This window comes from Henckelia pumila, chromosome 1 (assembly GCF_033568475.1).
Source record: "Henckelia pumila isolate YLH828 chromosome 1, ASM3356847v2, whole genome shotgun sequence".
NCBI lineage: Eukaryota > Viridiplantae > Streptophyta > Magnoliopsida > Lamiales > Gesneriaceae > Henckelia > Henckelia pumila.
In genome coordinates, this window is record NC_133120.1 from 111,128,925 (window position 1) to 111,151,451 (window position 22,527).

Sequence of the window (22,527 nt, forward strand, 5' to 3'; positions counted from 1 at the left end):
CTGCATTTTTGCCCCTAGATTATCATCCATGTCTGACTCTTTCTTGAAGCATATGTAGGGGCTCGAGAGGCAAGAATCAGATTTTCAATCCTGGCGGAATTTAGGTAGTGTTTGGAAGAGCTTCTAGGAAGCACTTATCAGCTTTTTATTAACAAAATTTAACAAAATTTCAAAATTTTGTTAATGAAAAGCTGATAAATGCTTTTTAAAAGCTCTCCCAAACACTGCCTTAGAGTGGTCAAGATTGCAGGTGGAGGTTGAGGAACTTGATGAAATTTTGCGTAGTGCTACAGATGATGATTAATATGGTGATGCCACTGATAGTTCGTTTCAAAACTGCAGTGAGAAGCTGGGTTTGAGAAAGGAGGTTAGTTCGGTAGTATGCAGTTTTCTATATTGAAATGAATACTTCATGGCTTAGTTTGGTTACTTCCTCGTCAATGCATTTGATTTTTCGATTTCCTTCTTTGTATGGCAATGAATCTGGCAGAGTTTTATTTATGGCACACTCTCCTCTTTGTATTTGTTATTTGAATGGTGTTTCATAATAATCACATATAAACAAAAAAAAATTGTATTTGCTTATTAGTCCTTGAGAATCCCACATCAACCAGCATTTCCTAAAGATTGAGCAAGATTTTAATGAGTTTGAGTTTCAAGTTGATCGCTGACTCATCCTACTTTCATAGCGCTTCTTGTCTTCTGATAATTGTGTTTTCTAGTTGTTGTTTTGACGAATTGGTTGTCTTTCCTGTCTTTCGACAGGAACTTGCTGCAAAACTAAGATCAGTTGTGCAATTGAAGCGGGAGCTTGATGAAGTGCCGTCACGAGCGGAACTCATACAGTACACATCTAAGCTTTTTGAATCTTTGCCCTACGAATTGAACTCCAAATTTGTTGGTTGCTTACATTTATATATCAATTTTGAATCTGTATCTAACGATGTAGGTACGAAATACGATCTTCTGAACTCGATAATCAGATTCAGGTAAATGATACATCAGAATCTAATGATTTGTGTATTAACAAATATAAGTTTTTCCCTTTAACTGATTAGCTGCCTAACCGCTCTGGCTACTATGCAGAAAAAGCATCGACAAACCCGTAAGCTCTACGACACATATAATGCCTTGATGGAGATCAAGGATTTAATGCTAAAGGAAATATCCTTGTTGAACTCCATTAGTTTGCAGGTGAAAAATGTTCAGTATTTCTCCATTGTTTACTGAATTTTATACAACTGTCATATTATTATCACGTATCTTCAAGCATTCTGTCACTACTTTACATATAATGTGTACTTTCATGTATTATTTCCGCAGTTTCAAGATGCTATTAGCAGTGTTGATGGGCGGGGTAAACTCATCCATTCCCTAGAGGGAATTTTGAGATGAACCCAACAGGTACTGATTTCCTTGTGAAATGTCAATGAGTTCGAGTTTTTGAATTTGTAGCTAATGCATCCGAGCCAATAAAATTTTGTGATGCACACGCGTATTAGTGAATAGTGTCTATGAAACGTCCTAGAACTTCTAATGGATTTTTTTTTAAAAAACTCTCTAACAATAAAATATAAAATAATAAATATAAATATATATATATGCCCATACATATATATATCATACTTAAAAATAACTTTACTTAATTTAAAATACAAATACACAAAAGATACAATAAAATACAAATACACAAAAGATACAATAAAAGTACACGCATGCAATTAAATTAATTACTAAATAATAATTTATAAGAATGCCATAATAAAATTTTTAAATAATATTTCTTTCACAAAAATTCATGAAAACTTAGAAAATAAATACTTAAATCTAAAGTCCATGCATATACTAAAAATCTATAATAATAAAACCTATGCGGAAATAAATGTTCTAGTCTCAACATAAAATTCATAATAGAGCGATGGTCATGGGTACTAGCCGGCTGGATACTCATACGCCCTCGCCGCCAGTCGAGAACACATTATCCTTATTGACATTTTGTTCACCTGCACCATTTAAATCTAGTGAGCCTAGAGGCTCAGCACGTTCTATCCTTACATAACAAAATGAAACCACACACAAGCACACATCATATAAAATACGTGAATAATAATTATACGTGCATGATCTTAAAATTATATGCATATAAACATAAATAAATAAACATACTGATTTATCATAATGCTAAACATATATCATCATACTTAATAAATCTCATAAAATAACTTATCATGAATTCTTAGTTCTCAACAGGTCGTATCCATGTCGGTGGCATCATACTGAGCGATTGATCAATCTATAAACCAACGTACGTGGCGGTGGGATTTCCACCTCTGTGATGCCACTTCACCAGCCCTCTCAGCTGGATCCATAAGCTCATCATACATAAACATCATTAGGAAGGTCACCGGGCCCAGGTATCCCGGCCTCCAACCACATCACTTTCCACCATCACTTCAACTTTCATAAAAAATATATTTTTCTTAACATGCAATTAAACTTATCATAAAAATTCTTAATGATGCATGAACATAAAAATTCTCATTATTTTTTTATTTTCATGAAACTTTGTCCGTAAATATATATTTAATTTATTTTCTTAAAAATCATACTTATATATCTAATAAAAATGCATGCATGAATTAAATATATATTTACGGACATTTATTTTTCCAAGGACTTGTTCGAGCTGCCGACCATTAGAATTAAACTCAAAACAACCCAAACCATACAATTAGAACCCAAAAACCGTCCATACAACTTTTGTTATTTTCTGTGCAGAATTTTCAAACCTTACATGCTAAAACCCAAGAATCCATCGGTCCTAGCCTTAGCCCAATGAAACCAGTCCTCAACCAAGACGTTAGGACCCTAACCTTCATGGACCAGCCTGCACCCATGCACGCCGCCCATGCAGGAACCACAAGAACCCATGCACAAAAATCCCAAAAGTCACGTTTCAAGGCCCATAGAACCCGTGATCTGCCTTAGCCCTCAAACCAGCCCTCATCTAACCATCTAAGACCCTTAATCAGACCCACCCCCAGGACTTGAACCCATCTCTAGTTCAAACCCATGCAAGTTCTTTCTCATGGCCGATCCTAGAATCCTTAAGAAACCCAAAACTCAACTGTGCGTTCCTCTCCTCCCTCTCGCATGCACTCTCACGCACAGCCCCTTTCCCCACTTCTTCTGCCCAGCTCCGGCCACCACCGGCCGGAACTCCGACACCTGGACCACCCCAGGGTCCAGGCGCAACTTTAGGACCAGGAATGGCTCAAGCCAAGACCCTGCCTGAACCAACCGAAGTCCCCCAACCCAAAATCAAGCCGCTGCGGGAAATCTGCCGATCCGAGGAAGGGACACGCCCAGCTTGGGTTCCAGCCTTCTCCATGAACTAACCACCCCATTAAATAGACCCTAGGGACCCTAGTTAGGACCTCGAACCCAGGTGCAGCAGACCCGAACAGATCATGGCCATAAACATGCAGAACCCAAGACATATGCATAAATACGTGAAAAACAAGGATGCACTATGAAGAATGTCATTCAAATCCGAAACACATGCAATAATCTCATCATTCATCTTAAAAATAGTTTAATATAATCTAAATGGTGTTCAAGAATGGAAATCAAACGTGCCTTGAGAATTATTTAGACGAAACGACGTAAACGACGCGTATCGGGCTCGCCGGGACGAACGAATCTTCTAAATAACCCCAAAAACTTTTAACGCTCGGCTATGGGGCTAAGAAATATCTGATGGAACAATGAAGATGGTGGAGAAGAGGGTGATGGAGGCGGCTAGGGGATACGATCGTAGGTTTGGGAGGGATTTTGGGTAGATACTTAGGATAAACTAGGTTAATTAGTTAATAAATAATTAGGATAGATAAATACTATAATTTAAACTTAAAATAAATACATGATAATTTGCTAAAAACTTAATAATCTCGAAATAATAAAATAGGAGATTTTTAAAGGTTAATAAAAGTAATTAAAATAACTTATTTTGGGTAAAAACTAGCACATAAATAAATATATATATAAATACCATAATTTTCTTCAAATTATACCTTAAAATAATATTTTAAGGCTCTTAAAAATCTCATAAAATATTTTGGATGAAAACAACATCTCGTCCGTCCACGGTCCCGCCTACGAGATCATAAAATAAACTTTCTCAGATAAATTCATAAATCACATCATACAGATTTAAATGCCGAAATAATATTTAAAACATGCAAATAAATCAATTAATTTAAATAATCACTCATAAAAACAATTTAACACATTTTCACATTATTATAAAATTATAAAATCCCCTAGTTATGCATGCGAATTTACGTGACGAATTTCTGGGCATTACAATTCTCTCCCCCTTAAATGGAATTTCGTCCTCGAAATTGAAACAAACTCTAGGCAAGAACAAGTTTCCTCGTGTAGTTCCGAATCGAGCAATCCAAATGCGACAAATTTAATGCGTTAAATAAAATTACCCATGATGCGCAAAGTATCCGGTACTGCTTCCTCCGCCTGCATCACATAGAATTGTCCGGCAGCATTCTTCTTGGGACAGTGCAGCATAATGTGTCCCGGTTCCTTGCAATGGTAGCACATGCCTGATCCCTTCATGCACGGTCCTGGATGGGGCTTCTGGCATTTCTGGCAGAGAGGTAGTGCTTCTGCACGAGGAACGATAGCTCCCTGCTGTCTCAGTGGATTTGGGCCCTTCAACGGCCCAATGGACTGCTTCTTTGCATCCTGCTGTGGATACGACTCGTGGTACGATGGTTGGAACTGCTTTTTCCTCTGCTGCTCCCTCAAGATCTCCTTCCTACCATCCTCGGATCGTAGTGCCCTACTCACCGCTGCCTCATAAGTGGTGACGCCCATCATTCGTACATCATGCTTGATGTCCGCCCTAAGCCCATCGATGAACTGTCTCATCTTCTCCTCGGCACTATCAGCAATCAGGGGCACAAAATGACACCCCCTCTCGAACTGCTTGATATACTCAACCACCGTCTTGTCCCCCTGCCGGAGACTCATGAACTCCCGAATCATTCGGCTGCGCACATCCTCAGTAAAATATTTGGCGAAGAACATCCGCTTGAACTCCTCCCATGTCAAAGTCTGTGGGTTCACACCTCGAACTGCGCCCTCCCACCAAAGGGCTGCATCGTCTTTCATCATGTACACCGCACACTTTACTTTATCGGCATCAGTGAGTCCCATATAAGCAAATATGGTCTCCAAGGAACGGATCCACCCCTCAGCCACGAGTGGATCAGTGGAACCAGAAAACTCCTTCGGTCCTTTCTTCTGAAACCGTTCCGCAACGTCCTCATCGTGTGTAAGTCGGGGTCGTGCTGCATGTTGCTCCAACAGTGCGGTGATCCCTGTCATCATATTAGCACTGGCCTGCTCCAGTGCTGTGAGCGAATTTTGCTGAGGAGGAGTTGGAGGATTCCCGCGTTAGTTCATCTGTCTAGGAGGCATACTGCACCACCACATATTTCCCCACGTAAATCGCAATGCATAACTAATATTTTTGACTTTAAGATTGTCGTAACTTTAAATTCTCATTTTCATAAATCATTAAAAATATAACTCCTGTGTCCCATGCATAAATCATAATTTAAAACACTTAAAACTTACAGACTGGCAGTGCGGCTTCTGAGCTCCGAGAAGCAGACTAGTCACCCTCCAAGGACCATGGCTCTGATACCAAATGAAACGTCCTAGAACTTCTAATGGATTTTTTTTTAAAAAAACTCTCTAACGATAAAATATAAAATAATAAATATAAATATATATATATGCCCATACATATATATATCATACTTAAAAATAACTTTACTTAATTTAAAATACAAATACACAAAAGATACAATAAAAGTACACGCATGCAATTAAATTAATTACTAAATAATAATTTATAAGAATGCCATAATAAAATTTCTAAATAATATTTCTTTCACAAAAATTCATGAAAACTTAGAAAATAAATACTTAAATCTAAAATCCATGCATATACTAAAAATCTATAATAATAAAACCTATGCGGAAATAAATGTTCTAGTTTCAACATAAAATTCATAATAGAGCGATGATCACGGGCACTAGCCGGCTGGATACTCATACGCCCTCGCCGCCAGTCGGAAACACATTATCCTTATTGACATTTTGCTCACCTGCACCATTTAAATCTAGTGAGCCTAGAGGCTCAACACGTTCTATCCTTACATAACAAAATGAAACCACACACAAGTACACATCATATAAAATACGTGAATAATAATTATACGTGCATGATCTTAAAATTATATGCATATAAACATAAATAAATAAACATACTGATTTATCATAATGATAAACATGTATCATCATACTTAATAAATCTCATAAAATAAATTATCATGAATTCTTAGTTCTCAACAGGTCGTATCCATGTCGGTGTCATCATACTGAGCGATTGATCAATCTATAAACCAACGTACGTGGCGGTGGGATTTCCACCTCTGTGCTGCCACTTCACCAGCCCTCTCAGCTGGATCCATAAGCTCATCATACATAAACATCATTAGGAAGGTCACTGGGCCCAGGTATCCCGGCCTCCAACCACATCACTTTCCACCTTCACTTCAACTTTCATAAAAAATATATTTTTCTTAACATGCAATTAAACTTATCATAAAAATTCTTAATGATGCATGAACATAAAAATTCTCATTATTTCTTTATTTTCATGAAAATTTATCCGTATATATATATATATTTATATTTATTATTTTATATTTTATCGTTAGAGAGTTTTTTTTTAAAAAAAATCCATTAGAAGTTCTAGGACGTTTCAGTCTATGCATGAAATATACCAGAATTAGAACTCTTTAGGTTTATAGCTTGGTGTTGGGATTTGGAAGGAAATGATAGGAAATTTAGAAGTTTGATTGTTCGGGGGATTTTAATGAAAGGAAAAGAAAGGAAAATGTGTTATAGATATTGTATTTAGAAAGATTGTCTTTTCTTCCTCGTTTTATAGCCGGTCAAAATATGATATGAAGCTAATAATATGTCCCGGTATAGTGTCTTTGCAATTTATGAATTCAAGATTGGTTTTCTTAAACTAGAGCAACTTTTTTTGACCTTACAGAAACTGGAGAAAGTGGAATTGATACTGCAATCTGAGGAAAAAATATGCGACTTTATCAAAGAAAAGTGCACAACAGCAATTTCAGAACAAAGGCAGAACTCAACTTTCTTGAAACTTCTTCAGGTATGGTGGTGATGTTGAAATCCTTTTATTCCACATTGCACTTATACTCACATTGCATCCTTTTAATTCCAGGAAGAACGTGCAAGAAACGAGAGACTTTGGGCTCAGATTAATCGAACATAGATCAATTTCCTGAAAATTGTCTATTACGATTGGTGTGTGTCAAGTGGATTCTCGAATGACATTAATATATAGTGAATGTGTGCCTCAGGAGCTTCATATGATTGTCCAATTTCGTTAACTTGTGGAAAGTTTAATCCCTTATGCCTTGAACTGGCATGGTGGAAACAAAGTTAAAGGTGAATTTCTAATGCATTTGGGTAGTTCAACCTTAGCATTGCAAAGAAATAGAACCATATACAATTTTTCATTCAAAAAACAGGACTACATAAAATCTTAATAATTCCTAATTTCAAGAAAGAGAAATAGAAGCAGAATCAACAGAATATAATCGAGGATCGAGTCCATTCGGACCATGTTTGTTATCCAATGCCATTTATAGCTGAAACGGTGGCACGTCACCGTTCCTACCCGGGTTTCTCCCCAGCACCAATTTTAGTCTCTTTGAATGAGGCAGTTTTTTCCTTTGTTCTGATGCCCGCTTGATAATTTCCTACAACATCAATATGGTTTTTCTACATCATATCTGCATTCTATATCAAGAAAATACATATCATCATAACTTAAGCTGGTAATGTCTTCATGAAAAATATTCAGAAAGCAACGAAAACTGGTTGATTTATGGTATATTCAAATAAGAAATGGAGTATCATTTAATTTCCTCGATTAAAGACATGCAATAGCACGTCGTAGTGCAAGTAGGTTAACAAATGGTATAAAAAGTTCTTCTTTACCTGAGCTAAAACCTCGGTAGGCATCCTCTTTGTCGGATGATCTACCTTGCAACTCCCTCGGTATGGAAATTGCCACATCGTTCTCACTGCCACCAGGAATTTGGTTTTCTCCGGTGGCGGGTCTGACTGCCAAATTAGAAGTATAGGCTGTAGACCAAGATCCTCCATTTGATCCGGTCAAAGCCATTATAACATCTGCCTGATATTTAACCACAGAGAATGCAATGAATTTTCATAGTAACAAACAATAATTTGTTAATATAAAACTATTGTTGTATGACCTTTCATGAGCTTGAGCTTTAGAAAATATGATTTCTGACATGATACCAGAATGAATTGCTGGTACATAATTTTTCACAGGAAACCTTATATAATTTTCTTTAAATTGATCTTTAATTTGGCATTATAGTCCAAAACCTATTCGTCAGTCATACGTTTATACTGGATATCAATGTCAAATATATGCCTAAATTTGAATGAGAGTGCCAAATATAGGATTCTAGTTAAATCCTCTCCCATAAGCTCAAGCTTTTAGGAAAAGCGGTTTCAAAAAACATTCGGATGATATAGCAATAAAAGCAATGCTAACAAGCTATTGAGTAGAGTGTAGATTCCTATTTCGGGGGAGGAAAGAGGGGAGTTTGGGGTGGGGGGTTAAGAGAAAACTTGTAATTGCTTCAAATAAGGTCACATTGATTACACATGTCAGTCATCAAGTGTATCCAAGTAAATATTAGCAAGACTATTGGAGTGCTCTCAAACGTCTGCTATTTGCATGGAACTATTCATATGGGTCTTCACATTCGTCTGGATTCCGTTGTATCCCTTCATGGCTTTACTGATGCAGATTGGGGTGGTAATCCTGATGATCGCTGCTCCACAGAGGCATATGTCATCTTTCTTGGAGTCAATCCTATCTCTTGGAGCTCCAAGAAACAGGAAACTGTTGCTAGGTCTTCTACGGAGGCCGAATATCGGGCGTTAGCTTCGGGTGCTGCTGAACTCTCTTGGGTTTGTTTTTTACTTGATGAACTTGGTGTCTCTTTACCTTCAGTGCCTATGCTCTACAGTGACAATATTGGTGCTACATATTTGTGTGCTAATCCTGTGTTTCACTCTCGTATGAAACATATCGCCTTAGATTATCATTTTGTTCGTGAGCTTGTTCAAGATGGCAAGTTGCGTGTTTCTCATGTTTCGTCTATTGATCCGCTTGTCGATGCTCTCACCAAACCTCTATCTAGTCAACGTCTTCGGCACTTATTATTCAAGATTGGTGTCTCCTAGGAATCTCCATCTTGAGGGGGCATGTTAAGATATAAGTTGTTAGGATTTTATTGTATCTTATATTCTTGTTTATATCTTTACCTTGTATATAGGAGTTTATATTGGGATGTGATTTGTATCCATCCATCTAGATTGATAGTTTCACTTTTGTATAAATACGCTTCTATGAGATCAATAATATTATCATTCTCTCAATCTACACATCAATCTTTCGATTCTAGCAGACAACTATCCACAGAAATGATGGCTCCCCCACTGGGAGCTTTAAAGTTAGAGGTGGACGCTTGTTTTAATGACAATCTGAATCAATATGGAGTGGGAGGAGTGATACGTGATCACCATGGTAAAATAATATATGGATTTGGGAAGAGTACACTAGCACCACGATCGGTTACAGAGGGAGAGCTCGTCGCGATTCATGTTGGATTAGATTTCGCTAATGCCCAAGGATTACGAAGGATTTTGGTTGTTTCTGACTCGTTAACATCATGCAGTCACGGATGATGATGAGAACTTACACTATATGGGAGTACGAATTTTGCAGATTCGAAAGATTATGGAAAATACACTCACTATCGCTCTTATACATGTCAACTGCTCAGCAAATATCGCTGCCCATAATTTAACTCGTTTTGCTTCTTCCTCCCTATCTTCGTTTGTTTGGGAGTCTGAGAATTTTCCTTCTTGGTTAAAAAATTTGTAATCTGACATTACTCTGTTAATGAAAATTACGAGTTCTCTTGTCAAAAAAAATAAAAAATAAATAAAAGAAACCTTTAAATAAAATTATTATTTACTACACGCAACTCATACTTCTTCGACAAAACAAAAATTCTCAACCAAGGTTCTAAAAAACGCAAAACGCGTCGAAATGTGAAGGTCAAGTTTCAAGTTTTTCAAGTTTAAACGAGATTACTACGAGTTTAAACGCAAAAAAAACGTTTTCACTTTTATTAAAATTTTAATTACATTAATTCAAATAATAAATAAAATTATAAAACTACCATAAATTTAATATTAAACGAATAAATTTTAAGTTCTTAAAAACATAAAAGTATTAAAATTATATTAATTAATAGTTTCCTACATATCTAAAAAATAATATAATAAAAATAATCTCATTATCAATTAATATTATGTTCTAAAAAGCGCAAAACGCATTAAAGCGTGAAAGTAAACAAGCGTATGTGATATTAATACGAGCTTAAACGTAAAATTTTAAATATCTAACCCAAATTAATGGAGTGAATAATGCCTAAATGTAATAAATTTAAATAAAATGCATTGATTTTTTGTCAAAGTCTAATTCAATTTATTATATCATATCAATTGTCATCAAATATAAACTCAATTTAACTAGACTACTTTAAAATATTAGTATTAATGTTCTTTAATATGTACTGCATATAATCATCCTTGATACACTTAACTATCCAAAATTATACATTTTTTACATTGCTAGCATTACTTACTAATAAATTTGATAATTCATGTTTTTTCTTCATGTTATTAATCAATTTTGATATTTTAAAAAGTTTCACTTAAGCGTATTTAATGACATTTAGTATGATCAACATGTATTTGACCTTTTTTTACCGTTTGTAGCCGAAACGAGTTTTTTTACTATTTTTTCGAAACGAGACGTTTTGGAGAAGTTTTAAACTTAAACGAGATTAAACGAGTTTTAATCAAGTTTTTTAGAACACTGTTCTCAACAGATTTAAATCAAAATGTGGAACACATTTGCTTGATAATGAAATCCATCACGCTCACAACATAACAGCTCAGGATCCTCGACAAATAATCAGCATCGGAACTCATTAGCAGGAGGTTTTGACAGATAAAAGAACGTTCGATTTTTTCTAAAAGACCGAAGCTTGCGGTTGGATTGCTCAATCACATTCTGTTTTCTCCATCGTGGGGCACAAGTGATGATTTCATCGACCCTCGGAATCATCTCAGCAGCTTCGGTTGCAGAGAGCAACACAGCTTGTTTCACTTTAAAAGCTTCCGATATCCCAAGCTCACCCATATCACCTACCTGAATTGGACCCAAAGCATTAACAGTGTGGAAGGGGCACACTAAGTTACATGTACATTACCGCAAACTTCTCATAGTCCTCTGAGGTAAAATTGTAACTGATGATCAAGCAAAGTGGAAGGGCGTGTCCAAAAGTGATGCACATCACAAATACGATTCACATGTTTATAAAACCTCCATAAAGTTGGAATGCCAAATTTAACATAGCTATCAAAAGCTCACAAGTAACACAAATCATGGCTCGAGGCAAAGCAATTACAAAGGCACAACTCCTCAATGAAATGCATGCCCGTCACCTCAAAGACGGGCGGACCGCTAAGCATCATTAGACCACTATGATGCCTTGCTTGGACCAACATGTGTATGTGTATCATCCAACTTAACTACTACCATGGATGAACGCATCTTCATATATATATATATATAAGAAGGGATGAATGCATCTTAACAGAGATCTTTCGGCTTCATCCAACATATGAGGGCTGCAGAGAGTGGTTTCATGTTAACACCACTTAAATTTAAGAGCAAACAAATTTATACACACATTGCAAGTGATAAATGAGTACGCAAAACAAGCATTAGTTACCACCTTGAATATTTTGAGAAAATCATGGTGCAAGCATAATAGAGACTGCACTCAGCATGGCACTTGGCTAACGAATATCAGCACATGTGCATGTGCGGCTAAAAGGCCAAATAATAAGTTCAAACCATAGTTATTTAGGGCGCAAGGCGCACAAAAACGCTAGGTGCCGTAGAGCCTAAGGTGCAAAGCGCAAATAGACCTGAAAAGTAAATCTCAATTCTTATAACAGACCTGATTCAGCAAATAATAAGACTTCCAACATAATGTGAACCAGAAACTAAAGAATTGTGCCTATCCCTAATCTAACGATCTACAAAAATGACTGAAGCAAAGAAAGAACCAGCGAAGAGAGCCAAATGCAGTACCTTGCACCTCTAAGTACGATTGTGCATGCTTCACCCAAATCAACCCCAGAAAAGTGAATCAACTTGTCTTCATCAATCATAATTTCCTCAATTAGCTTGCAGTGTCCAAGCTTCACAGACTCCGGATTATCAAAGGTTGACCCTATTTCACCACCAGTAACAAGAGCCAGCCGCTCAATACCATCAAAATCAGTTCCTCTGGGAAATTGTAGATTAATTGTCGGTTAACAAAGCAGTTTATGCCATGATTAATGATCTTCTGCACTTTCTCCCGCATCTTTTCCTTTTCAGCCGTTTCAATTTCAGCGACCTTGGCCATTGAATCAACACGAACACGTGCCCCATAGATCTTCGTTTTATCTGTATCCATTGCAGTATTTGCCACCAAAATCTTAGCATTCTCAATGCGTTTTGGTTGGCCAACACCAATTTTCTTGTCTAAAATGAATCTGAAAGTAAAAGAATGTCAACTAAAATATCAATTATTTGACAAAATTTCCTGTCAGATGCCCGAAAAAACAAGGGATTCTATTTGCTCAATTTTCTTGACTACCAAAAAGAAAATAGATGCCAAAAATAAATAAATAAATAGCGCCTCTATATGCATCATATATATATATATTAATTTTTTTTGTTTAAAATAATTTATAAAAAAAAATTACAAATTATATTAAAATTAAACACTTTAAAAATGTTTTCTGATAATAATTTTTTTCATTTTACGGTGATAAGATTATTTTAGAATTAAAAATATATATATACAGAAAAAAATATAATTTATTAGGATAAGATACATATTTACTTTTTATGATTTTTATTAAATAAAAATAGAATGTTTCTGTAATTTGAGATGTGGTATTTTTGGTTTATCCAAAAACAGATAAAGACACCAAAGTTAGTTACCCTAAGACCCTCAACTCTAATAATATATATATTGTAGATATTTGTTTTCAAATATAGAACTGTGGAAAATACTTGAGAATTATAGTGCGTACAACGAAATGGACAAAAGGTAATAACACAAGAACAAAGTTACCTAAATCGGACTTCCGATAGATAATCCCCGACTAAACAATGGCTTAAGTAAAGTGCTCAATTAATATGATTGAACTGTTTAAATAATTTAAAGGGTCTCTTCTACACAGTATTCCATACTACAAACACGTTACAAGATTACTGTACTTGAAAAATACCACAAGTATCAATATTTTTTCCTACTGAAAAGCATCTAAAGTCAGACAAGTATTAAATTAGAGCCAGCAACTTTAAATTATTCAACTTAATACCTCGTTTAGAGTAACAAGTATAAAAATATTCTGTTCCCACATCCTTCAAAAATTTCATATTTTGTCGGTTATCATCAGACATAGCAAGTAATAATTATATCTAGGTCATGCCAAAGATCAGTCAAATAAACAACAAGAGATTGGTTTTTTTCTTTTCTAACTGAAAAACGCTTATATTCAACACAAACCTCGAACGAGGGAACACAAGGAGCTCAAAACAGATGGATAATATGCAAAAAAAACTGATTTTTTTTAACGTTCAGCAGGTTTACCCCTCATCCAAAAATGAATCCTTCAGCGAACCTCCAGGCTTTTTGATGATCTGAATAGACTCCAAATTGGTGCTTCCCTGGTATTCTCAACCAAACAGTTAAATTGATTAGAAAGAATGTCTAACCAAATGTGGAACACTTCTTCCAGATAATGCTAATGCCAATACAAATAGGAAAAGATCCTTGCGCCCTAAATAACTATGGTTTGAACTTATTATTTGGCCTTTTAGCCGCACATGCACATGTGCTGATATTCGTTAGCCAAGTGCCATGCTGAGTGCAGTCTCTATTATGCTTGCACCATGATTTTCTCAAAATATTCAAGGTGGTAACTAATGCTTGTTTTGCGTACTCATTTATCACTTGCAATGTGTGTATAAATTTGTTTGCTCTTAAATTTAAGTGGTGTTAACATGAAACCACTCTCTGCAGCCCTCATATGTTGGATGAAGCCGAAAGATCTCTGTTAAGATGCATTCATCCCTTCTTATATATATATATATATGAAGATGCGTTCATCCATGGTAGTAGTTAAGTTGGATGATACACACACATGTTGGTCCAAGCAAGGCATCATAGTGGTCTAATGATGCTTAGCGGTCCGCCCGTCTGTGAGGTGACGGGCATGCATTTCATTGAGCAGTTGTGCCTTTGTAATTGCTTTGCCTCGAGCCATGATTTGTGTTACTTGTGAGCTTTTGATAGCTATGTTAAATTTGGCATTCCAACTTTATGGAGGTTTTATAAACATGTGAATCGTATTTGTGATGTGCATCACTTTTGGACACGCCCTTCCACTTTGCTTGATCATCAGTTACAATTTTACCTCAGAGGACTATGAGAAGTTTGCGGTAATGTACATGTAACTTAGTGTGCCCCTTCCACACTGTTAATGCTTTGGGTCCAATTCAGTTAGGTGATACGGGTGAGCTTGGGATATCGGAAGCTTTTAAAGTGAAACAAGCTGTGTTGCTCTCTGCAACCGAAGCTGCTGAGATGATTCCGAGGGTCGATGAAATCATCACTTGTGCCCCACGATGGAGAAAACAGAATGTGAAGGACACTGTTGAGCAATCCACCTAATTTTTCGTGTGCCACTCCCGCCTAGGCGCCGCCGCAAGCTTCGGTCTTTTAGAAAAAATCGAACGTTCTTTTATCTGTCAAAACCTCCTGCTAATGAGTTCTGATGCTGATTATTTGTCGAGGATCCTGAGCTGTTATGTTGTGAGCGTGATGGATTTCATTATCAAGCAAATGTGTTCCACATTTTGATCTAAATCTGTTGAGAGCAGTGTTCTAAAAAACTTGATTAAAACTCGTTTAATCTCGTTTAAGTTTGAAACTTCTCCAAAACGCCTCGTTTCGGCTAAAAATGGTAAAAAAAACTCGTTTCGGCTACAAACGGTAAAAAAACGGTCAAATACATGTTGATCATACTAAATGTCATTAAATACGCTTAAGTGCAACTTTTTAAAATATCAAAACTGATTAATAACATGAAGAAAAAACATGAATTATCAAATTTATTAGTAAATAATGCTAGCAATGTAAAAAATGTATAATTTTGGATAGTTAAGTGTATCAATGATGATTATATGCAGTACATATTAAAGAACATTAATACTAATATTTTAAAGTAGTCTAGTTAAGTTGAGTTTGTATTTGATGACAATTGATATGATATAATAAATTGAATTAGACTTTGGCAAAAAATCAATGCATTTTAGTTAAATTTATTACATTTAGGCATTATTCACTCCATTAATTTGGGTTAGATATTTAAAATTTTACGTTTAAGCTCGTATTAATATCACATACGCTTGTTTACTTTCACGCTTCAATGCGTTTTGCGCTTTTTAGAACATATTATTAATTGATAATGAGCTTATTTTTATTATATTATTTTTTAGATATGTAGGAAACTATTAATTAATATAATTTTAATACTTTTATGTTTTTAAGAACTTAAAATTTATTCGTTTAATATTAAATTTATGGTAGTTTTATCATTTTATTTATTATTTGAATTAATGTAATTAAAATTTTAATAAAAGTGAAAACATTTTTTTTGCGTTTAAACTTGTAGTAATCTCGTTTAAACTTGAAAAACTTGAAACTTGACCTTCACATTTCGACGCGTTTTACGTTTTTTAGAACCTTGGTTGAGAATTTTTGTTCTATCGAAGAAGTATGAGTTGCGTGTAGTAAATAATAATTTTATTTAAAGGTTTCTTTTATTTATTATTTATTTTTTTTGACAAGAGAACTCGTAATTTTCATTAACAGAACCCCGTAGAAACTACGAGATCACCCCAAGGGCGCCTTCATTAGTTCCCAACCGTGGGGTGAATGAAATCCGATACATAAATCCGTTAATAAAATAATCAAAAAATCTTTTACTGCAGAATATGGAGGTACTTATGGCAAAACGGGCCATATTACTATATCTCTAGAGTCAATAATTTGATATGAGGAACTACTGAACTCAATCACTATAGTAGTTATCTAACGAGAGGCTATGCAATAATAAGATCTTGCTTCGGACGGGTCACATAACATATTGGGCATTTATCGCTTGGTTTCTAATCTTAGAAACCTATTTTATTTCTCGATTCAATAGAAGCTCAACGAGGATGAATTGAGTTGTAGACGTAAGAACCCGACGGGATTCCCTTCTTTGTTTGTCTGATTCGAGGGAAAAGGGCCCGTTGGGTTCTTAACAATAGGTCCTGGAGATTTTTCGGTTCATCATGCTATTGCTCTGGGTTTACATACAACTACAATGATCTTGGTAAAAGGTTCTTTAGATGCGCGCGGTTCCAAGTTAATGCCAGATAAAAAAGATTTTTGTATACGTTCGTTCCAACACTCAACTCGCTTTTCTAGATTCATCGATATTGAATGGACGAATTCTTCACTTCATCCAAATGTGTAAAAGATACCGGCGGAGTATTCACAAGGGGTATTGCAGAACATGTGCGAGCCCCTTCTAATGGAAAAATCTTTCAATTTCTTATTTTACTATGTTCAACTCCACGCTTGAAAAAAAAAAACTGGGGCGTATCGTCCAAATCATAGGTCCGGTACTAGATGTAGCCTTTCCGCCGGGTAAGATGCCTAATATTTATAACGCTCTAGTACATGTTAACTAATCGATTAATGTCAGATTACAAATTTTCTAACCAAGAAGGAAAATTCTCAGACTCCCAAACAAACGGAGATAGGGAGGAGGAAGAAAAACAAGTTAAATTATGGGCAGCGATATTTGCTAAGCAGTTGACATGTATAAGAGCGATAGTGAGTGTATTTTCCATAATCTTTCGAATCTGCAAAATTCGTACTCCCATATAGTGTAAGTTCTCATCATCATCCGTGACTGCATGATGTTAAAGAGTCAAAAACAACCAAAATCCTTCGTAATCCTCGAGCATTAGCGAAATCTAATCCTACGTGAATCGCGACCAGCTCTCCCTCTGTAACCGATCGTGATGCTAGTGTACTCTTCCCAAATCCATATATTATTTTACCATGGTGATCACGTATCACTCCTCCCACTCCATATTGATTCAGATTGTCATTAAAACAAGCGTCCACCTCTAACTTTAAAGCTCCCAGTGGTGGAGACATCATTTCTTTGGATAGTTGTCTGCTAGAATCGGAAGATTGATGTGTAGAGATTGAGAGAATGATAATATTATTGACCTCATAGAAGCGTATTTATACAAAAATGAAACTATCAATCTAGATGGATGGATACAAATCACATCCCAATATAAACTCCTATACAAGATAAAGATATAAACAAGAATATAAGATACAATAAAATCCTAACAACTTATATCTTAACATGCCCCCTCAAGATGGAGATTCCTAGGAGACACCAATCTTGAATAATAAGTGCCGAAGACGTTGACTAGATAGAGGTTTGGTGAGAGCATCAACAAGCGGATCAGTAGACAAAACATGAGAAACACGCAACTTGCCATCATGAACAAGCTCACGAACAAAATGATAATCTAAGGCGATATGTTTCATACGAGAGTGAAACACTGGATTAACACACAAATATGTAGCACCAATATTGTCACTGTAGAGCATAGGCACTGAAGGTAAAGAGACACCAAGTTCATCAAGTAAAGAACAAACCTAAGAGAGTTCAGCAGCACCCGAAGCTAACACCCGATATTCGGCCTCAGTAGAAGACCTAGCAATAGTTTCTGTTTCTTGGAGCTCCAAGAGATAGGATTGGCTCCAAGAAAGATGACATATGCCTCTGTGGAGCAGCGATCATCAGGATTACCACCCCAATCTGCATCAGTAAAGCCATGAAGGGATACAACGGAATCCGAACGAATGTGAAGACCCATATGAATAGTTCCATGCAAATAGCGAAGCAGACGTTTGAGAGCACTCCAATAGTCTTGCTAATGTTTACTTGGATACACTTGATGACTGACACGTGTAATAAATGTGACCTTATCTGAAGCAATTACAAGTTTTCTTTTAACCCCCCCAAACTCCCCTCTCTCCTCCCCCAAAATAGGAATCTACACTCTACTCAATAGCTTGTTAGCATTGCTTTTATTGCTATATCATCCGAATGTTTTTTGAAATCGCTTTTCATAAAATCTTGATCTTATGGGAGAGGATTTAACTAGAATCCTATATTTGGCACTCTCATTCAAATTTAGGCATATATTTGACATTGATATCCAGTATACACATATGACTGACGGATAGGTTTTGGACTATCATGCCAAATTGAAGATCAATTTAAAGAAAATAATATAAGGTTGCCTGTCAAAAATTATGTACCAACAATTCATTCTGGTATCATGTCAGAAATCATATTTTCTAAAGCTCAACCTCATGACAGGTCTTACAATAATAGTTTTATATTCACAAATTATTGTTTGTTACTATGAAAATTCATTGCATTCTCTGTGGTTAAATATTAGGCAGATGTTATAATGGCTTTGGCTGGATCAAATGGAGGATCTTGGTCTACAGCCTATACTTCTAATTTGGCTGTCAGACCCGCCACCGGAGAAAACCAAATTCTCGGTGGTAGTGAGAACGATGTGGAAATTTCCATACCGAGGGAGTTGCAAGGTAGATCATCCGAAAAAGAGGATGCCTACCGAGGTTTTAGCTCAGGTAATGAAAAAATGTTTGTCCCATTTGTTAACCTACTTGCACTAAATTAAATGGTACTCCATTTCTTATTTGGATATACCATCAATCAAACCAGCTTTCGTTACTTTCTGAATATTTTTCATAAATATATCACCAGCTAAAGTTATGATGACATGTATTTTCTTGATATAGAATGCAGATATGCTGATGTAGAAAAACCATATTGATATTGTAGGAAATTATCAAGCGGGCATCAGAACCAAAGACAAAACTGCCTCGTTCAAAAAAACTAAAATTGGTGCTGGAGAGAAACTCGGGTAGGAACGTTGAGGTGCCACCTTTGCAGCTATTAACGGAATTTGATAACAAACTCGATATTCGAATATATTTTGTTGATTCTGCTTCTGTTTCTCCTGATCTTGAAATTAAGCATTATTAAGCTTTTATGTATTCCTGTTTTTTGAATGAAAAATTGTATATGGTTCTATTTCTTGCAATGCTATGGTTGAACTACCCAAATGCATTAGAAATTCACCTTTAATTTTGTTTCCTCCATGCCAGTTCAGGGCATAAGGGATTAAACTTTCCACAAGTTAACGAAATTGGACAATCCTTCTTAGGCACATTCACTATATATTAATGTCATTAGAGAATCCATTTAACACACACCAATCGTTATAGTCAAATTTCAGGAAATTGATCTATGTTCGAGTAATCTAAGCACGAAGTCTCTCGTTTTTTGCACGTTCTTCCTGGAATTAAAAGGATGCAGTATGAGTATAAGTGCAATGTGGTCACTGGAACGTTGGTAACAAAAAAAAGGATTTCAACATCACCACCACACATGAAGAAGTTTCAGGAGAGTTGAGTTCAGCTTTTGTTCTGAAATTGCAGTCGAGCACTTTTCTTTGATAGAGCCGCATATTTTATCCTCAGATTGCATTGATTCCACTTTCTCCAGTTTTTGTAACGTCAGAAAAAGTTTCTCTAGTTTAAGAAAACCAATCTTGAATTCATAAGTTGCAAAGACACTATACGGGGACATATTATTAGCTTCATATCATATTTTTACCTGCTATAAACGAGGAAGAAAATACAATATCTTTCTAAATACAATATCTATAACATATTTTCCTTTCTTTTCCTTTCATTAAAATCCCCCGGACAATAAAAATTTTAAATTTCCAATCATTTCCTTCCAAGTCCCAACTACTAAGCTATAAGACTAAATAGTTCTAATTCTGGTATATTTCATGCATAGACACTAATAAGCGCGTGTATCACAAAATTTTATTGGATGCATTAGCTACAAATTCAAAAACTCAAACTCATTGGCATTTCACAAGGAAATCAGTAACTGTTGGGTTCCTCTCAAAATTCCCTCTAGGGAATGGACGAGTTTACAATGCCCATCAACACTGCTAATAGCATCTTGAAACTGAGAAAATAATAAATGAAAGTACACATTATATGTAAACTAAACAAAATTTCATCAAGTTCCTCAACCTCAACCTGCAATCTTGACCACTCTAAATACCGCCAGGATTGGAAATCCGATTCTTACCTCTCGAGCCCCTACATAAACTTCAAGAAAGAGTCAGACATGGATGACTAGAATGCAGATGAACGGTATAAATGGATGACAAGATCCAATCAGTTTTTGGTTTAAATGAAATTAACATACGAGGGTAAAAACATTAAGCTTGGTATAGAGTCAAAGAAGAAGAATTTTAACGTGATAAAGCAATACAAATTTGTAGATAACATATAATGACCAACTCAAAAGAAAAAAAAAACTTCAAGGATGAAGCAAACAACCTCCAAGAACTCCAAAAGCGATACCAATCTCGAATACATTAAAAACATCGAACAATATTTATCGGCTCTCTTATGAATTTGAATGTCATCCAAAACTTGAGCCTCCTTTCGTTTCTGTCAATTAGCACAATGTCACTGCCAATCAAGATAGTTACTTTCAACATAAAACCCCATTGTGAACTCTTTATGCCTACTTCAAGCATGTGATTCTATAATAAGCAAATATAAATCGTGAAATGAAATCTTGTTCCTTGATTTTTATGAATGAAAAATTACATGATTGATATGCAAATTTTTCCTTCACATAAGGAGTAGATACCTAGAATATATATATATATATATATATATATCACCAATTATATATAGACCACAATCAAATGATTTTAATCCATAAGGTCTGAGATATGTTTAAGTCTAGCAATGTCATTGGCAGTCGATGATCCATTTGTTTAGATTACGTTCACTAGGCCAAATTCGAATTCAAATGGCCACCGTATGTATACACTTGTGAATCAAATCAATAATTAACATCCGATCAACTGAAACAAAATCAAAATCTCAGCTCAACTTCACATATCTGCGAAACAGAGCTCAAACGACGACTCCAATAAAATCCAAAAACACTATAATAAAATATACAACTAAAATGCAAATGCATTAAACGAGAGGAATACGGAGCTGATCAGCTCACCCAGCATTTTGAAAATAAAATTAGAACGGGAAAGTTTGTGTTCAAATTAATTAGAATGATATATATATATATATTTTAATGGATTGCCATATATATATATATTATTTCATCCATTTTAATTAAATAAATATAAGTTTATATCTCGCAATTATATTTGTATGTTAATTCTTGAGCTTCTTATATTCATTAGCAAAAAAAGGTATAATATATATCAGTACCTTCACCTTCACTTTTAAATTCTCTACTGTTTAAAGCAAATCTGATTGTATTGATTATGTATTTCATACATTTAAATTTTTAATAATAATCGAAATTAATCCTTTTCTGGTTCTTATAAAATATTTTTGCAAATTGAAAATAGTGATTATGGATTTTTTATTCATAAACTAGATTAAAAAAAATTGAATCATTTTTTAAAAAAATATTGCAAACACTTGCTCGTTTTGCTATTTGTTGGAGGTTTTAATCAATGTATTTATCATATCTTATGACTTGTTTTTAATATATATATTTTAAAAAAAACTATAATGTTGTCGAAAGTTATTTGATACATAAAAATATTGAGTAATTATATTAATATTAAGAATATTCGAGGTGATTATTTCATAAAAAGTACAGTAATTTACAATGAACACCAACTTTCTTGCATTTGATTATTATTTTTATATCAATGTATAATATTATTTTATAATATCGTGAGTTACAAATTATATGTCATCGTCGTCATCATCATTATATAATAAAATTTAATAGATAATCTAAAATCAATGTTGTAGAAATTTTTGAAACTTATATTTCTATCATGGTTTTATCATTATATTACAATAACTTATTGAATTACAATAAGTTATTAGATAATGCTCTGTAACATATAACTATACTTTTTTTGATGAAAAAAAAATACGTTTGTTATGC

The 22,527-nt window shown here is 35.0% G+C and overlaps 1 protein-coding gene and 1 long non-coding RNA gene across 2 annotated transcripts; one reads left to right on the top strand and one right to left on the bottom strand.

Moving 5' to 3' along the window:
• Positions 1-304: 304 nt before the first annotated feature.
• LOC140882038 (uncharacterized) lies at positions 305-7,500 on the top strand (the record flags this gene model as incomplete). The annotated part of the gene is made up of 7 exons (XM_073287774.1): positions 305-367; positions 766-845; positions 950-989; positions 1,087-1,194; positions 1,324-1,404; positions 7,154-7,245; positions 7,349-7,500. Coding segments are annotated over 5 exons (363 nt in total), but the record flags the coding sequence as incomplete, so codon positions are not given.
• Positions 7,501-7,591: 91 nt separating this feature from the next.
• LOC140875598 (uncharacterized) lies at positions 7,592-8,753 on the bottom strand. Its single transcript, XR_012148515.1, has 2 exons — positions 8,131-8,753; positions 7,592-7,889 (listed from the first exon to the last, which is right to left on the bottom strand). It is a non-coding gene; the product is annotated as an uncharacterized lncRNA (long non-coding RNA).
• Between the last annotated feature and the right edge of the window lie 13,774 nt (positions 8,754-22,527).